Here is a 17,790-nt window from a genome sequence, read left to right as displayed (position 1 = left end):
GTGAGGGTCCGCGCTGCTCCCCACGGGCGCCAGCACTGGGTGCTGTCGGGGCCCGACGGCGGCCGTGGCCTAGGCGTGTGGTGGGACCGCGCCGCGTCCGGGCGCGTCTGCCCGGTGCCGTGGAGCTGCTTTCACGTGCGGCGTCCGGGCCTCTGCCCATTTCTCATCAGGTTCTTATCGTTGAGTTCTAGGAGTTCTTTGTGTATTTTGGGTAGCAGTCCTTTATCAGATGTGTCGTTTGCATATTTTCTCCTAGTTTGTGACTGGTTGTCTCAGTCTCTTATTATTTGAAATTTTTAAACGCATGTATTTTATAAAATAATTGCACATGCTTGTTTTTCAGCCGAAGTATCCAGAATACAAAGATTTATATGCGTAAATTAAACAATTTAAGATTCTCTTATTTGAATGGAGAGACATTATTAATGAAATGCAGGGGGAAGTACTTTCTAGATGTAAGTGGTTAACCAGGCAGATTGGAGAGGGTTTATGTTCCAGTTTTACAAGTAACTTTTCAGAAGGAAGCAACCCGTTCCTTCTTGGTTGATAAGTAAATCAGCGCCTGGTGTGCACTGCCTGGGAGGCCCAGAGACCCGCTCGGCCGTGTTTCCGTCCAACACGACGCGACGTGCGGAGGTTCCCTGCTCTCCCCAGGGCGGCTGGGGGCCCGAGGCTGGGTCCGCCTTGTGGCCCCCCTGGGGCTCCGCCCACCTCGAGACCCCAGCCCGCCGCCCGGCTCCTCCCACCCGGACCGTTTCTCAGGATGACGTTGTAAGACTGAGTGCTTATCTTGGCTCAGTGCTTAGTGTCGCCTCTGTCACCAAGAAGACATTTAGTGAGTGTGCTGAACTGAGCCGAAGCAGCGGAGGCAAGAGGATTAGAAGACAGCATTTTAAGTGAAAAGGATTAAAAAGGCACTGAGAAAGGAAATCAGAAATTTCCAAGTGACTGAAGCATCAGGCTGGGAGCGCCGGCTGGGTGCCACGCGGCGGCTGGCCTGACTGTCGTCACCTGCGGCTTGTGAATTTGTATAATTACCTTTGACGTAGAGCCGTGGCTTTTTGTGGCGAGAATGTTCTTCAAATTCACCTTCTTAATCCAGAAAACACCAAATTGGACCTGTCAGTAGGTCCCCAAATCACCTCCCATTCTGTGACCCCTTCAGCCCACTCCTGCACCTCTTCGAGCAGGTCTCTGGAAGCGCGCGCGATGCGGTGGTCACAGGAAATTGCAAGAATTAAATAACACGCATGGTGAGAGACTATGGGGGCGGAGACCGTAACGGTTTTACTTTTACTTTCAGTTTCTTTCAAAGTGCATGCACATAAAACTTCCTGTGTTCATGATCCCCTGCGCGAGACAACGTGTGTTTACTCTAGACAGGACTACGTTGTTCGAAGTACCTGTTTCTCCTTTTGAAGTGTAGGCTCATGCCATGTAAGCGTGTGTGCTCAGTCCGGTCTCTGAGTTCTGCCGGTGACGAAACTCTCGGGTTAGAGAAGCAGTAAGTCTTGCCCAGAGGTGCCTTTGGGCAGATCAAGTAACAAACCTTATAAACTAAGATACAATGTTATTTTTTTTTCTTTTTCCCTTCACAAAAGGGTTTCTCTTCTCTTACTTCCCAGGGCAGCAGCAGAGAGATGGTATGTTAAGGGCCCCTGTTCTGCAGAGATTGCCCCAGAAGCCAGGCAGAAAAGACCCCTGAGCTCCGAGCCAGTCAGGAGGCGAAAGCCCCTTTGTCAGCAATAATGCCGTCCTCGGGGTCGTGACATCACGTCTCGTGTGACTCAAGCGGGAACAGTCCTCGACGATGCTATACTTTAATTCCAGTAAAATGCCTTAATATCAGTCTAATCATGAAAGCGCCATTGAAGACCCACATTTTGTTAGTACCCTTCATACTAATTTCTTAAATCTTACTTTGTCCTCCAAGATAGTCAAGGCGGGAGGCCCAACACGTATTGGCGCTACTTAACTGAAATTTAGAGGATGGACTTTACACGTGATACAGCCTGCAGGTTGCTTTAAGTGAAAACTCTGGACATAATTGCTTGTCTCGGAAATCCATCCGCCAATCAGCCCATGAAATGCCAGTTCATGCAGGTCTGGCTCCACGCGACTTCTTTTCAGGGCCCGTGGGCTTGGGGAAGAACGAAGCCACGGCGCCGTGGCCACAAACGCTTGGCAGATAATCACTTAGCACTGAGGAGAAAGACCAGCACTTCTAGGTATTTTAAAGACAGTTACGTGGGGAGAGTGACTAAATGTCTTCAATGTGGCCTAAAGGGATAAAACTAAGGAAGTCACAAAGAGGAGCCTTCGGGATTGACTTTGTAAGGTGGCTTCTCAGGGGGAGGGGTCAGAGCCAGCAGAGGTGGCTCTGGGACGGCTAGAGTTCCATGGCTTCGGGTGGGCTTCGGCATAAACTGAAGGGCCACGTGACAGGAGTGGAACGGAACAAAATCGAGCCATGATTTTCGCGGGTGGATCTGTTGGTCTGCAAGGACTTTTGCTGTCCTGAGAGCCGGGGCTTCTAGTCTTGCTCTCTGTCATCCTGAAGCACTGATTTATGCCTCTTTCCACTTCTTCACTGCTGCGCACTCCTCAGCCCTTCCCAGCGTGGCTTCCACTGCCAGCACTGACCTACTAGTGACTTTCGAAAAGCTAAGCCCAAGGGGAATTTCGCAGTCTTTGTCTGGACGTGTCTGTAAACACTTCGAAGTATTTGATCACTTCTTATTTCTTGAAACTTTCTTTGGCTTCCAAGACACACCCACGCACTCCTTGTTCTCTTCTGCCTCTCAGACTATTGCCCTCAGCCCTTTGCAGACTTTCCCTCCACCGGCGCTCCTGCGCCCCCCGCCCCGCTCTCGCCGGTCTAGCGCATTACCTCCAGCACCTTCGAGGCTGAGCGCTGCCGCACCCGCTCTCACTCCTGCCCGGCGGTGCGGCAGCCTGCTCGAGGTCTCCTCCCCAGGCTCCCGGGGTGCTTGTCGGGATTAATCGCTAATCCGTGTGAAGTGCTGAGCGGAGCATCTGGCTGTGGGGTGATCCCGGCGGCATGATGATCACGGTAGGCTTTTACCCTTTTGCTCTTTAAGACTCTTTTATTCAGTCTCTTGAAGAGCCTCTGGCTTATCCTTAAGTCACCACTCTCCAAACTGTTTTCTTGGGATACTGTGTGTCTCAAGGTATTAACTGGGTGTTCCACTCAGAAAACAAGGAAGTAGGGTTCCATTCGAGCGAGTTTGGAAGTGGTTTGTAACAGGGTTGGCACACTTCTGCAAAGTGCCAGGTAGCAGATACGTTGGGTTTTGTGGGCCTTTGGGCTCTGTCACACCACTCAGGTTTCCTGTTCTGGGGCTTGAGCAGCCGTAGAAAACACACAAGCAAATGAGCATGTTTGTGTTCCATAAAAAGTTCATTTATAGACACTGGAATTTAAATTTCACATTTTCGCAAAATATTATTTTATATTATGTCACAAAAATATTACTCTTTTCTTTAATTTTTTAACCACATAAAAATGTAAAAGCCATTCTTCGCTCATGGACTGAACGTAAATACTGGGCGGACAGTCTTGGCCTGCGGGCGGCACCCGGGCAGCCCCCACCCCAAAGCACACTCCTGTTAAAGGTGCGTAGCTTGCACCGAAAGAAGCTCCTAGAAGTTCTGTGCCAGCGTCCTGCTGGGCTCAGTGTTCCTCCGAGTTATCTGACCACGGGAATCTTTCTTCACAGGATGGTTTTTAGTGTCTCTCACCTCGCTTCTGTGGAATACACTTTGACAGATGCTGACCTAGAGAATAACTGTCTAAAATTTTTTGCTGCGAAACAGACTGGAAATCAGAAAACGTATTTTGTCCTTATTACTCTTGCTCTGCTCAGCCAGGCTGACTAGTCGCAGGGTGAATGACCCTTGGGAAAATGGAATTTCCCCTGTAAGCAAGGCACCAGTCGGGCTCAACCACTGCATCGGAATCGGCTGAGTTGAAGGTGGACGTGACGAGGTTCATGCCACTGATCAGGTTTCCGAAATGGGAACGATGTGGACGCTGCTGTAACATGAGGCAGACAGAGGTCCCCTCGGAGGGGCGGGAGGTCCGAGGCCAGGTCACCATACAGTAAGAGCTACCATTTTCTGTAGGTTTTAAGTCCTTATGACTGTTGTTAAAATAAGTAGTTAAATTTTTAAAACCATTTTTAGTTCACGTAAATTCTAAAGCTTGTTTTGAAGCAGTATGTTCAGTTGTCGCTTCCCTGTGTCTTTGGGAAGGAAATGTGTGGCTCGGTAGGCAGTGTTGGTGGCTGCTGTGCTGTTCTTGAACGTATTTTTCCTATTAAAAATAATGTCATTGCTAATGTAGAAAAACCGTAGAATTTAAAAAAAAAAACTTTTATCAGAAGAGTCTACATCCCCCCTCCTGTGCCCCTGTGACCACGTGCCCCTTGTGTGTAAGATGGAAAGGCAGGTGTAGTGCCCGTGCCTCCTAGCATGTGCCTGGCAGCTGACAGGTGGCTGGAGCCTAAGGGAAGACACAGGGAAGACGAGACCAGCTCTGCCGGCAGTAGTAACGTCCATCCCCCAGATGCACGCGTAGTCACCGCCTGTTCCTGCAGGATTTCCCCACCAGATGTTTCGTTCCAGACATGCACAGGAGAGGAGTTGTTCTTACAGTTTTTTGCCAACAAACTGATAACAGATGAATGACTGAATTGTGGAATCATTACCACAGGAAGGTAATAAGTTACAGAGTTTGTTTGCATCTGTTCTGGCCAGAAAGTGCCTTGGTGACCTTCATGATCTCAGCAGCCCAGGCGTCTCTGGTCCTCTCTCGGCGGCCCCCGCATCTCTGGTCCTCTCTCGGCGGCGCCAGCACGCACTCATGTGTGTCCCTGCAGCTTTCATATGCTTCACAGACGGCTTGAAGAGTTTGGATATTTACTCACTGAAACTGTTCCTACTTCTTTTCTCAGTCAGTGTACCCCAGATCCAAACATTAGCTGTTCTGTGTAATGTTGGCTCTTTTGTGAAATCAAGACGCGCTTTGTTCTCGGTTGTGCTTGAAGGTGGAGAACTGAGGGCCGTGATCCCACTGGCAGTGTTCTAGCAAGTGTCAGAGCAGACAGACTTGGCGTGCAGGGCAGGCTGACGAAAAGGCAGGCGGCCCCCACGGTAGCCCCATGTGGACAGCTGGTGGGGACGTGTTATCCATCTACGGCTGGAGAAGTTTGAGTAAACAGTGGGACAGTGACAGAGTGCAGGGATTAATTGCTTAAAGCCTTCAGTGATTCTCAGAACAGACGTCTGAATATGGGGAGGGGTTCTGGTGTTTGAGTTCAGAGAAACAATGTAAGAAGATGTTATTTTCCTTTGGAAACAGAAACCTCCTAAGGAAAAAGGACACAGTAAATGATACAGCCCGAAGCATGAGTACAGCGGAATCCAGCGGGCCGTGCTCTGAAGCGACTGTATCTTTACGAGGGAGATTCGTGTTCTGAAATGGCTGTTCATATTATACCATCAAACGTGAGGCGAAGGACATGCTATTATGAAATAGCAAAGACAAAATGAAAGAAAAGGCCTTATAAATCTTGTGTGCACAGCATCCCCAGATGTTACTGCGAACCCACCACTTAACTTTATCTGTCGAGGCTCATGCTAAGCTATTCCTCCTCCCCCCAACCCCCGACTTCCAACACAAATCACAGGGTTTAGGACATAATTCACAAGGGATTTTGATAGGATTTGAGTAAATCCCCAACAGAAATTCCCTTGGCTTGCCAGCTAGTTTTAAAGGCAGAGATTTAGAAAGCTGAAGATCCTGAGTTCACCTGTCTGTCTTGTGAGGGCCCTCGCAGTGAAGATAGGCGGAAATTTGCCTGTGGATACGTCATGAAATGCTCGCCTTTCAGACAGTGTTGGGCGGAGCCGTGCCACAGGGGTCTCTGTGTGTGACATCGCTAAGCCCAGCGATGGCCAACTGTGAGCATCTGCACTGTCCTCAGAGTTTAGGAGTCTGGTATAGCTGATCACTTTTACAGTGGAATTGGAAGGGTCTGTATATACTTAAGAATTTGGAAAAGTAAATACAAATATTAAAAACTCAGTCTTGGCAAAGATGTGGGGAATCAGGGATACCTAACACCTTACTGTTGGTCTTTTAAATTAGTTCATCTTACTGTAAAGTAGCGGGTCTCAAAATTACCTAGAAAGCTTCTTTTTTTTTTTAAATTTATTTTTAAAACTAGAGTATAGTTGATTGACAGTAAAGTGATTCAGTGTTTGTATATATTCAGTTATATATATATGTAACTTTTTCAGATTCTTTTCCATTATAGTTTATTATAAGATAATGAATATAGTTCCCTGTGCTGTACAGTAGGTCCTTGTTGTTTATCTATCATATATATATATATAGTAGTGTGTAACTGTTAACCCCAAATTCCTAATTTATCCCCCCCGCCCCCAGAAAGCTTCTTAAAAGTATAACTGGACATCCTCTGAAGTTCAGATGCGGCTGGTCAGGAGCTAAGCACAGACTTCCACTTGCAATCATTTCTGCCATGTCTGAGAACCACTGTTTGTCCAGCAAGTCTGATACACTTCTGTGAGTTGCACAGCCGTCCGCAGCCACGGTCTTGCTCATTCTTGAGCTCTTCCCGGGCTCTGCAAGTCAACCTCCTTCCCCCTCACAGACGCCCCCCTCGGTAGGCAGCTAGGACTGACGTTCACGTGCTTAGAATTCCCTTGTCCGTTGTCTCTTTGCTTATTGCACTGTGGCATAACGTAGATCTTGTGTCACCAAAGGCAGTGCTTGTTCCCACAGCGCAGAAACGGGACAACACTGGGGCCTCTGGGGACCACTGCCGCAGGTGACGGGGGGCCCAGAGGGAGGGCGCGTTTGTGCAGTGCCCGCTCGCGGCAGGGACTGTCCTTGGCACCCGGGCCGCACGGTGAGCTCGACAGACAGAGACCCTGCCTTCGTGGAGCCTGTGCCCCAGCAGCAACTAAGAAGGCCTCCGGCAAATAGGAAGACTGGCAGGTAGCGTTGGAGTCTGGAGAGTCACTGCAGGGAAAGAAAAGAAAATGTAAACGGTGTAGGCACATGCAATGCAGAAACTTAACTGTATTTGCACGCTTCTGGTGTTCACAGTCATGCACCAAGACTCTCAAAGGAAAATAATGTATTTTAGAAATTAAATATAGGGGCATTCACAGTAGTCAACAGGTGGGAGCAGCCCAGATGTCCATCAGCTGGTGAACAGACAAAGAGTGATGTCTGCATACAGTGGACATTGTTCAGCTTTGAAAAAAGCGGTTTTGACCACCCACCCCCACAGCCACAGGGATGAACCTTGAGGACCGTGTGTTAAGTGACATAAGCTGGTCACAAAGGACAGACGCTTCAGGGTTCCCTTTACGTGAGGCGCCCGGAGGAACCTGATTCACAGAGACAAGAAGTCGAGGGTGGAGCTGGGACCATGGGGAAGGGGAGCGGAGAGTGTTCAGCACGTGCAGTTTGAGTTTTGCGAGAGGAGGGTCTGGAGCCGGTGCGGGCGGGGGGAGCGCACTCACCCCCGAACCGTGCCCTTCAAAGCGGCTGAGGTGGTGAATTTTATGTTACCTGTATTTTACCACAATAAAAAAGAAAAAAGTTAAAAGTTTCAAAAATTAGCAGCCCAATAAATTGAAAGAATAGAAGACTTATAGAAACATTGAAAGAAAGTTTTAAAGACATCAGCTAGCCACATGATACGGTCAGAGCAGCCGCCGCGGCCGTGTGGAAGTTCTGCAGGGCTTGGATGCTGCGGGCGCTGCCAGTGGGGTTGGAACTGTGACGGGGCTGAAAGGAGACGCTGAACAGGGCAGCTTGCAGGCGGCGAGGAGCCGGATCCTGAAGGCGAGAGCGCTCCAGGGTTCCAGGTGGAGCGCGTGGCGTAAGCCTGAGTGAAAACGGGGGTGACTCAGTCACACAGGGTCCTCGGAGGACAGCGAGGAAGAAGTGGGTGGGAAATTGTAGCTGGTCAAATATTAGACCAAACAAAGCCTTTGATGTGGAAGGAAACCAATGAAAGTGACATGGGCAGTGAGAGTGGTGGTGAGACCAGAGATGCAGATGGTGGAGACGCAGCACAGGCCGGGACAGAACACTCCTCCCCGTCTTGCGTTTCTGTTAAACACGCACACTTACCGAGGACTCCGTCTCAAATGTTAACCACTGTCGTTCCAACATTGGTTGTGTCTCTCGCGTGCAGGGAAGAGAGGGCTGACACGCTGTTCCCAACCATCCAGGAATTACCAGCAGGATTTTGAGTTCCATTTGCCTTGAATATCTGCCTCCTGTTTCTGAACTTTGCTAGAAGGAGGGAGGGGACGGGGAGGGGAGGGTCTTCCTTTTTTTCGAAGCTCGGATGCCACCTCAGAGTACTTCTACAGACATCTTGATTCTGTTAGAATTTGCAGGTCAAAGGGCAGGCTTACCTGTGCTCTTACCTGTTAGTTTACAGCACCAGGGATGGAGGGGTAGACAGGTGACTGAAAGCTGGATTTCTCTTACTGCCTGCTCACTCTGCAGTCGGGGGGCCTGTTAGCATGCAGTAGGGGGTTCTAGTCACTTTGAAAGGTTCTGTTCCCTCACCTCTTTCTTCCTTTTCTTTAACTGAGGGGAGTCACTCGCAGAACCAGGGGAGTGATTGGCAGCAAGAGCGTCTTGCCCCGGGCTTGGGGCACACGTACCCCCTTTCGCATCCGTGTGCTTGCGTTTCTCCCTCTGGGCTCAGGACTCACGGAGGCGGAGTCAGAAGGGTCCCGCCCGTGCGCGTTCCTCTGCTTCGGAGAGGCCTCAGCACAGCTTCCAAAGCCACTCGCTAATCCCCACCAACGCGCGTTGCCTCCGAAGTAGCCGTATTGGTATTAGAACAGCTGACTTTCAGTCTCAGTATTTGGCTCTAGCTAGAAAGGAACTATTTCTGGTATTTTTATTTTCTTCTGTATAATTTTCTGTATCTTTCAGCTTTTCTCCAATGAAGGGTTATTACTTTGTTATCAGAAGGCATCTTTTTTTCAGGGGGGCGGGTATGGCTCAGCGGCAGAGGGCGTGCTTGGCAGGCACAAGGTCCTGGGTTCAATCCCCAGTGCCTCCACTGAAAAATAAAAATAAAATAAAAATTAATTTAAAATTACACAAAGAAACCTAATTACCTCCCCCTCCCCCCAAACAAAGAAAGTATCTTTTTTTCAAAGAAGCAGTTACATTACTAGGTGGGCACTAGAATAAAATTCTTGTTTGCTTTTTTTTTTTCACTTTAAATTCCATTCCCTCTGAAAAACAGGCTATTTAAAAATGTTTGACTTTAGACACTTCTGAGTGCTCTCTGTAGAGCTGAGCCCCCGAGTTCAGCTACACCACATACTCTTTGCCGTCACACACACTGAGGGACCAAGGGTTTTTCTTACTCCTGAAAAGTCAGATGGCTGTTACCGTTTATTAGCTTTAGTATTTGTGCCTACCCTCCACATTTTTTTCAAGAGTTTGTTCTCCCCCGTGGTGTCCATTTCAAATTTACCCAATTTGTAGACAAAAGAACAGTGCTATCTATCCCTGTCCCTTTCCAAAAACAAAAGAAAACCTAAAGCTGATGAGCCCGCAGAGGATCCTGATGTCACCCGGGGCCTCTGCGTTCACAGGGACAACGTGCAGGCATGGCGTTCTACTCTCTTGACTGCGATTTGCCCTTTCTAGGCACACAGACGTGCAGAAGTCAGTATCGCGAGGAGTTTTAAAATGGAAAGGACAGCGGCATGTTCGTCTGTTAGGGCGTTTTTAGAGGGTGAGAGCCTGGGATGTGGGAGAGGAATTTTGCTTCTGTTCAGTTCATAATATATCATCAACACTCAGTAAAAATAGATAGCATCGAGGGAGGTACCGGGGATCAAACCCGAGACCTTGTGCGTGCTGAGCACATGCTCTGCCCTCCCCCACAAAATAAAATTTTTATTTGAATTGCATAGAAAAAAGAAAAAACTTCAAAATATATGTCTTGTTAAAAAGGCACTCTTCCAGTGGCTCAGACTTTATCTTAAAATTCAGGATCTGAATTGTCACCTGCTGCATTGCGTTTTGGGAATGTGACATTTTACCTCAGAGATTAACAGTACGACACTAGCTGGCCAGGCATGTCACTTACAAAAGAATTTGGGATTCAGTCAAGATGCTTTGGCAATACAGAATAATTCTTACTCTTTCATATAATGACGCTTTCCTTAAGCACAGACTGGAACTCAGATCCTCTCACCTTTTATCTTGCATTCAGCAAACGTTCTCGTGACTTCGTCTAACTGGACAGCGTAATTATTTCTCATTCATCTCCTGTTATTTGCCTGCGCTGAACACGTGGTTCTGAGTGTCGCCGCACAGAGTGCAGCCCGTTGGTTGAGAACGTGCGTTTCTCCTTCCCGTGTGTCAGTCTCCAGGCTTCCCCAAAGGGAGCAGATGTCAGCAGGAAACTGCAGAGTGAGACCAGCTTGAACCTCTTCACTTTTAAGCTCATTTCTCCACTTAACATACTTTTTCAAGTGGTCAGAGAATATATTTAGACCATCATCATCCCTTTGGTGCTGACGAGAGCTTCCTGGGGCAAGCCATCTGCCATTTCTTAGAATCATCTGGAGTGGGGACAGTGGGAAGTCACACGGGGGTCACTGAGAATCTTCCCTTCCAGCAGCAGAGACCCGTTAAGCAGGTCTCACTTCCGTGATGTAAACAGACCTACATCCTCCGTTTGTGAGTGCTGCTTGCTCAGAGTTCCCCGGATCTGCCCGTCTGAATACGGAATATACCGTCAGAATACTCAGAAGATAGGCTTCGAGTTTGTGGCTGAGCCCAAGCTCTTCCATATGCCTGCTGTTGAAGCCCGATTATCTTAACAAGAGACAGAAGCAAGGTTAACGTGCGTTCTCAGTGAGATTCAGCATTTCCTCAGGTCAAAAGCTCAGGCCACTTACACAGTTCCTGTAAATCAGACCTGTCTCCTTCCAGATGACGTACAGAAAAGATGAGCTATTGGGGGGGGTGCGTTTGGACCGTAAGGTCATTCACCAACCGCATTCTGATTATCTTGTACATTTCTTATGTTCAACACCCCCCCCCCCACTAAATCCCACCTTCTTTTCCTTCTGGATACGAACCAACAAATAGCGAAACCACAAGGAATCTGTAAAGTTTAAATTGTTGCTTCAAAAGTGTGCAGATCATTGCCAAATAAAGCCTTGACTGGAAACTCGTTTGCACTGTTGCGATAAAAGGCCTCATAGGTGTCCCGCGTGCCCCGGGGACGGCTGGCTGATGTCCTCACTCCTGGTTCCTTACGTTTACAGTTTGTTGTCCGTTCTGGACATAAAAATGTTTTCAGTGCTCGTGGTGCCTCAGTTTACCTGGAAGCCGCAGAATACTTATCAAAAGAATGAGTCACATGGTAAGATGTATAAATGACAGGTTAATTCTTACTTAAAAAAAAAAAAAGTCACGAGCTTTGTTTACTTTCAGAGTTAACTGCAGCCGTACGTGGGAACTCTCTGTTAAGGGGTCGGTGGAACCCCCTGCTGAAGACGCTTAGAGTCAGGGACTCCCGAATGGGATTCCTGCCCACACGGACCATTGGCTTCGTCCCGCACAAAGTGGGGGCGGCAGTGACAGTGACTGCAGAGGACGGCTGTGCGCACCTCACCAGGGTCTGGGCGTTCTCTCTCTTGCAGGCAGGAAGCCCTTCTGGCCGCCATCAGTGAGAAAGACGCCAACATTGCTCTCCTGGAGCTTTCGTCCTCAAAGAAAAAGACCCAGGAGGAGGTGGCCGCCCTGAAGCGGGAGAAGGACCGGCTTGTGCAGCAGCTCAAGCAGCAGGTACGCCTTGGGCTGGGCGCCCGCGTCCCCGCCGGCCTTTGCCTTCAGGTCGCGGTCTCGGGTTACCCGTCCCACCTCGTCTCAGTCACCCTCACTGGCAGAGGCTTCAGTCCTCACAGTCTCCGGAGAATTCTCGGTAGGAGGACTGGTTTGGAAGAGGTCACACGTCTCATGAGAACGTTTTTTAACTTTTGCAACGGCTGCGTGAAATTCTGCCCATTTGAAATGCAAAAGGCTTTTGTTTTTTGATGATGTCTCTCAGGAGAGTCGGGCCACAGGGGTCCACAGCGCCCACACCTGTGTGGTACCTGGAAGTGATCTGAGGTGTCTGCAGGGGCTCTTGGGGTCTTTAGTGGCACCTCCGGGTCCAGAGGCTCATGCCCAGGAGGCGGCAGGGGTGTGGGGTACCTGCCACCCGCTGGTGCAAGGCTTGTTTTCCACATCCAGTCAGATTCCTCCTACCGAAGGCACCAAGTCTGTTTTCATTTAAATGATTTCCTGTTACTTGGGGCCGGGTGCATTCTGAAGGTGAGAGCAAGGTTTTGCCCTTCTCTTTTCCACTTAAAACTCTGCGCAAATGTAATGCGCGCTACTACGCGAGGCCTTTCATCTGTGAAGCGAGAGCTGGAGATCTCCCCTTTGATGGTGGTTGCACAACACTGGAAATTACTTGCTGGGCAGAACTATACACTGTAAAGTGGTTAAAATGGTAAAATTTACGTTTTGTGTATTTTACCAAAATTTTTAAAGCGGGAGGAGAAAACGTCCCCCTTTGAGAATAAGGAGAAAGCTGGCTTTCAGCGTCTGAGGCCTCTTCCTCCTCTCCACTGCTCTTCCCTCAGGGGCGCCACGCGCCCTCTGCGGAATCCCCTTCCTGCCCCTGCACGTGCTCTGTGCAGCTTGGCCGTTTAGATTTGCTCTTCTGCCTGAAGCGATCCGATCAGGAAAGGGTTTTTCAAGTGAAGGAATTTCTCTTTTCCTGCTTTAGGGGATCAGTCACAACCGACAGCATGATAGTTAATGTTCAGGTTAGCAAGAATCAGTATTTACAGAGCAAAGGTGTTTCCTCTGTGGACCATCACAGCTGCCTAGAAATAGATGTCGTTACATAAATAATAACGTCCGCCCGACTTTGCTGAGAAAGTACCAGAAGGGGTGCCAGATGGGCAGGTGCGCAGAGGAGACAGCACGCTGCTCATCTGCGAGTGAGAGAAACCCTTGCCAGCGTCTAAAATCGCGTGTCGCGGGAGGAGGACGCCGCCAGTGTCGGGGTGCCTGCTGAGTCAGATGGGGAGAACGTGCTCATTACTGGAGGCATCTGTCCCGCAGTCCACACTGAGATTGGCTCATCACCGCAGATAACGTGAATAGAGGTGTAGTTTCGGGGCCGGGGTGCGGGAAGTGGGGAGATTTCTGCCCCCTGCCTGGGGAGGTGGAGGCCAAGTGTACAGCTTCAGTTCTGCAGGACCGCCCGGGCGGTCTAGTGTACAGCGTGGCAATACTGTGTCGTGCACTTGGAATTTACTAAGAGAGAAGTTCTTAAGTGTTCTCACAAAAAAATAAAACAGAATAAAAGGTACCTACACGAGGTGATGGATGTGTCCATCGGCTTCACAACATGTTCACATATTAGAGCGTCACACTGTACCCCTGACAGACGTGCAGTGGATGTGTACGCAGTTTCTGTCTGTCAGGGAGAAAAGCTGGTAACGTGAAGCTGGAGGGTGTTGAGGAAAGGCGTTTCCTGGTTGGTGAGTGCACGTGTTGGGCAACAGCGGTTCTCCTAAGCAGCTAGGCCTGCTACACAGACACGTGACTGAAGTCCTTCCACCTCAGGACACCACGTAGGGTAGAACTTGAGCCTGCAGCTCCAGCGCTGTGTCTCATTCACAGCGGCTTCTGGTTACTTGGCTGTCAAAACCGTGTGCTTTCTTGGGTGAAAGGTGAAGATGTTCATTATAACCTCAGAGAGGAGTGGCCAGAAGGTCCCGAGTACCTCTGCGCGCGGCCGTGTGCCCTGGGCGTCCTGTGGTGGGGTGAGCCACGCAGGAGGACAGCGGTGGCCTCCCCCGGAGCCCCCGTCCCCGGAGCGCTGCGCTGCTCACCCTCGCAGCGTGAGTCTGGGACGCCGTGGCAAGTGGGAACCGGGCATTTTGAGTCTTTGACTTCTCTGAGTGTGCGCACTAGCCTCTGGGCGAGGGGTGGCTTTGGGAAAGAGGATGTGGCATCACTGTCATTTTAACTTGAAGCTCTAGCCGTCGAGTTGCAAGAATGCGCCTGAGTCTAAGGCCATCTCCCAACAAGGAAGTGGGCAGCGCTGACCAGACCCGCCCCTAAAACGGGGCTGCCGCTGCCCGGTGGGGCCTTGGCCTCTGTGTGCGATTCCGAATGCCGGAAGGAGGTGAAGCACAAGGGAGTTACAGACTAGGGGGTCACCCTGTAGGCGGGTCCTGGTTTGCTCCCCCACTCCTGGGGTAACGGGCCTCCAGGACTCAGTCATGGGAAAGCAGCCCTGGGAGAGGCCGCATCAGAGGAAGGCGCCGGGCCCGAGGGACAGAAGGAGGAGGAACGGCGGTCTGACCGGGTCCAGGCGCTGTGCTGGTGCCCGCGCTCCCACTGTACGTGGTGAGGCGGCCTGGCTGTCACCAGCAGGCACCCCGCTGGTGGGTGCCAGCGCACCGGCCCCGGGGGGTCTCTGGGCCGCCAGCCGGCCCTGGTCTCAGCCCCTTTTCCTTCCCTCCACCCCGAGAACCTAGGGCCTCCCTGACGCAGCTGCCATCAGCGGGAGGTCAGGCGCTGCCCCTGCGTTCAGGACAGGCCGGGGGGTTTCTTTGTCGCTTTTCATTTTGAAGTGTCTTGAGTGCAGGTTGAAGGGATTTGGTTTGAATCTAAACAAACTCATTTACAGCTGCAATTTTGTGACCCTCTGCATTAGGGTTAATGTCCGACAGTGTGGACTTGTCTTGCCTTAAAGACACTTGGAGTCTAACCAGTTGTTCTGATTGTCCAGACCACCCTGCAGGGGGTCCCTGGCCTTGCCGTCCCTCCCACCGCAGCCTCAGCACGCGTCCCTGCGTCCGTCACCCACTGTGTCTGCCCATTTGTCTCCGACGCATCAGGCGCGTGCTGCGTGTCAGACACTCCGAAGGGAAGACGAAGGTCTTTCTTCCCAGGAGCGGCCCCGTCCAGAGCTCATCAGCTCGGCTGTGACTCTGGCTGGTCCGTTCACCAGTGACACAGATGGGGAGTGGGTCTCTGAGGCTCACACTCCTCATCTACAAAATTTACGTCGCATTTTATATGCCCTCACAGGGTTAGTGTGAATTTAAGTAAGATCACCGCCCCGAGCATTTAGATCCACTTCTGTTCCCCAGCGGAACCGCGCACGCTGGGCACGCAGCGAAGGGGCTCGGGACCTGCGGTCCTCACTCTCCTCTCAGGACGGCGGCTGCGTTCACTCCACTGCTCTGCTCCTCTGAGGAGGGCGTCTTTCTCAGGGCAGCTGGGAGAAATGAGTGTTTTCTTGGGTAATATGGAAGAAATACAGCTTTTCTGTCGAACTGGTGACCTGAATCTTGCGTTTTCCTCATTGAAGAGCGTCGTTAAATGCCCACCTGCGCGAAGGGGTCAGCACTGGGCACGCACTCCGTGCACTTCCTTTCCAGTTCTGTGACTTTCCCTTTGCGTTCACACCTCTTCCTCGTGTCCAGCGCGAGTCTGACCTCAGAATTAGGGGAGAGGAAGAGTAACTATAAAAACGGCTACGACTTCTCAGTGGCCTGTGACACGCTGGGCACAGCTGCTTCCCCGCCCTCACCGCATCGCCAAGCGCAGAAACTCCAAAGAGGGAGTTTCTCAGCTAAATTCCCATCAGGACTGAGGGGCAGAACCAGAATTAGAACCAGTTATCTTTTCAGTCTTATCATCATCTTTTGTGGAAATTCCAGGGGGTCGGTAGTTAGAAAGGTCATTTAGCAATTAGAGCAACACGCACGGTGCTGTCCCGTTTTCACGACGCGCACCTGTGCCCCGGCGCCGCGGGGAAAGTACGTACTTATGCTCCGCCCGCTCCCCTCTCGATCTGCTTGTGAAGAGCTTGAAACAAACAAACAAAAAACTGTGTGATCTGTCCTTGTTTTAGGAATTACTAGGAGAAACAACACAAACTCGAAGCTACAAAATAACAAAATACAAAGTAACAGCGGAGTGTAGCGTGGCTCTTGTGTCTTAGAGACGCAGGACCCGGGGCTCTGACAGGAAGGCCTCCGGGTCTGCCAGCCGCTCCTGCGAGCCCCGCCCAGAGCCCCCGAAGCTGTGAGCACCCTGAGTGTGTGGGGACTTCAAGTCCAGAGTGATTGTGGAGGGGGCTTCATCCCCCGGGACCCCGACCTGTGGGTGGGAGCAGGCGGTCCAAGCCTGCAGCCGCCCTGCGTGGCCGGCCTGTTGGGCCCTCACGTGGGGTGAAGAGGATCACCCGGAAGGGCTGGGACTCACCGCGGACTTGCCGCCCTCTCCTGGGTGCCGGTGACAGCAGCGTGGGCAGAGGGACCGCCCTTCATTGCAGGTTCAACCACTTTATCCAGCATTTCTAGGAATTTTGTCACATAAGCATTTTCTGGTTTGACAAAAAAAGATGTACTTCTTTGATGTCACCCAGGAAAACTGAACAAAAAAAATTATCAGCGATTTATCACTGAGTCTGTCTCATTTTAAGAGCTGTAACTAACTGATTTAAATGGTTGTTATTCCGTGTTGTCTGAACAACTCTCGGTTTCCGTTATGCTTGGGAGCAAGGCCTGAGGCTGGGAAATAGCGCGCACTTGTTTACTGGACGCGGGAAGCTCGGCACTCTGTGTCCCCCCCGCGCTCCACCGGCTGCAGAGGGTGTGCTCCCCGCTCCCGGGAGGGCCTGAGGGCCGGGCGGCGTGTCCAGGGAGAAGGAGATCTGGAGAAGGGGGCACAGCGGGCAGGGCGCGGTGATGCGCCGGGGGCTCGTGGGGCGTTGTCTGCAGGAAGGGCCAGTTCTGGAGCGACTGGAAAAAGCCATTCGTCACAGCATTAAAACTAGCTTGAAAGTGACATCCAGCACTGGGGAGGGAACCATAAAGCTAGTCTACATCCTGTAAAAGGAGAGCGGTGCTGGAGGACAGCTGCAGAGAGCCCCTGAGTTGCTGGGGGACAGAGGGAAAGTACGCAGCCCGAGCGCCGCGGAAGCTGCGGGGCACAGGCAGAGTGCAGCAGGCGTCTGTCCGTCTCTCTAAGGGCTCTCGGTCCGGATCTGGAGACCGGCCTTGGGGGCGTTCGCGCACCGGGCCACCGTGCACCCGGGGTGCCGGCCGCCGTCTGTGTGCTGTGCTCGGCTCGGCTGCTCTCTCCCGTGGCTGCTGCAGCCTTGCGTCAGCGCCCGCTGTCCCGTAGGGCTTCATCTCCTGATGGTGACCATTGTTTTGTGGTCGGAAGGAGTGGAAGCCGCCTGTCTCGTTGGGGCGCACGGCCCCCAGAGGTGACGGGTAGGAGGTCACGGCTCAGGCGCTGTTTAATGGTTCAGCAGCCCTTATTGACGTGGGATAATTAGCAGGAGGCGAGCATTTTCCCTGTCTCCCTTCAGTCCGATGGTTTGCGTGCTAAGTGTTCCCTGTGACCCATCACGGACGTTAGGACCGGCTCCGCTCACTGTCCCCCACCCAGAGTCGCCTCCCGCTTCCCCAGCTGAGTCTCACCCTTCATCTTCACCTCCACACTCATCTCTGCAGTTTGGAATCTCCTCGCCCTCAATCGGTTGTTTTTTCTCTCCCCTTTGTCTTAGCAAAGCCATCCTCGGCTTTTCTCATCCGCACGTTCATCGCCCACTGGGCATGAGCTGAATGTGGTGGGGGGAACGGATGTCC

At 51.3% G+C, this 17,790-nt stretch overlaps 1 protein-coding gene across 20 annotated transcripts in view; it reads left to right on the top strand.

Moving 5' to 3' along the window:
* ERC1 (ELKS/RAB6-interacting/CAST family member 1) overlaps positions 1–17,790 on the top strand; it is a 295,017-nt gene that overhangs the window by 220,189 nt on the left and 57,038 nt on the right. For 16 of the 20 annotated variants that reach the window (XR_012503917.1, XR_012503916.1, XR_012503919.1 and 13 more), the window contains one exon: positions 11,758–11,902. The exons of the other annotated variants lie outside the window; for them this stretch is intronic. Coding sequence is in view for 7 of the 16 variants with exons in the window: in XM_074357283.1 (XP_074213384.1) it covers positions 11,758–11,902 (145 nt within the window). In the remaining 9 variants the exon portion in view is untranslated. The remainder of the gene's footprint in view (positions 1–11,757; positions 11,903–17,790) is intronic. 20 annotated transcript variants of the gene reach the window in all.

Source organism: Camelus bactrianus, chromosome 34, assembly GCF_048773025.1.
Source record: "Camelus bactrianus isolate YW-2024 breed Bactrian camel chromosome 34, ASM4877302v1, whole genome shotgun sequence".
Lineage (NCBI taxonomy): Eukaryota > Metazoa > Chordata > Mammalia > Artiodactyla > Camelidae > Camelus > Camelus bactrianus.
Note: the sequence above shows the minus strand (reverse complement) of the source record. Positions and strands in the feature narration are given on the sequence as shown.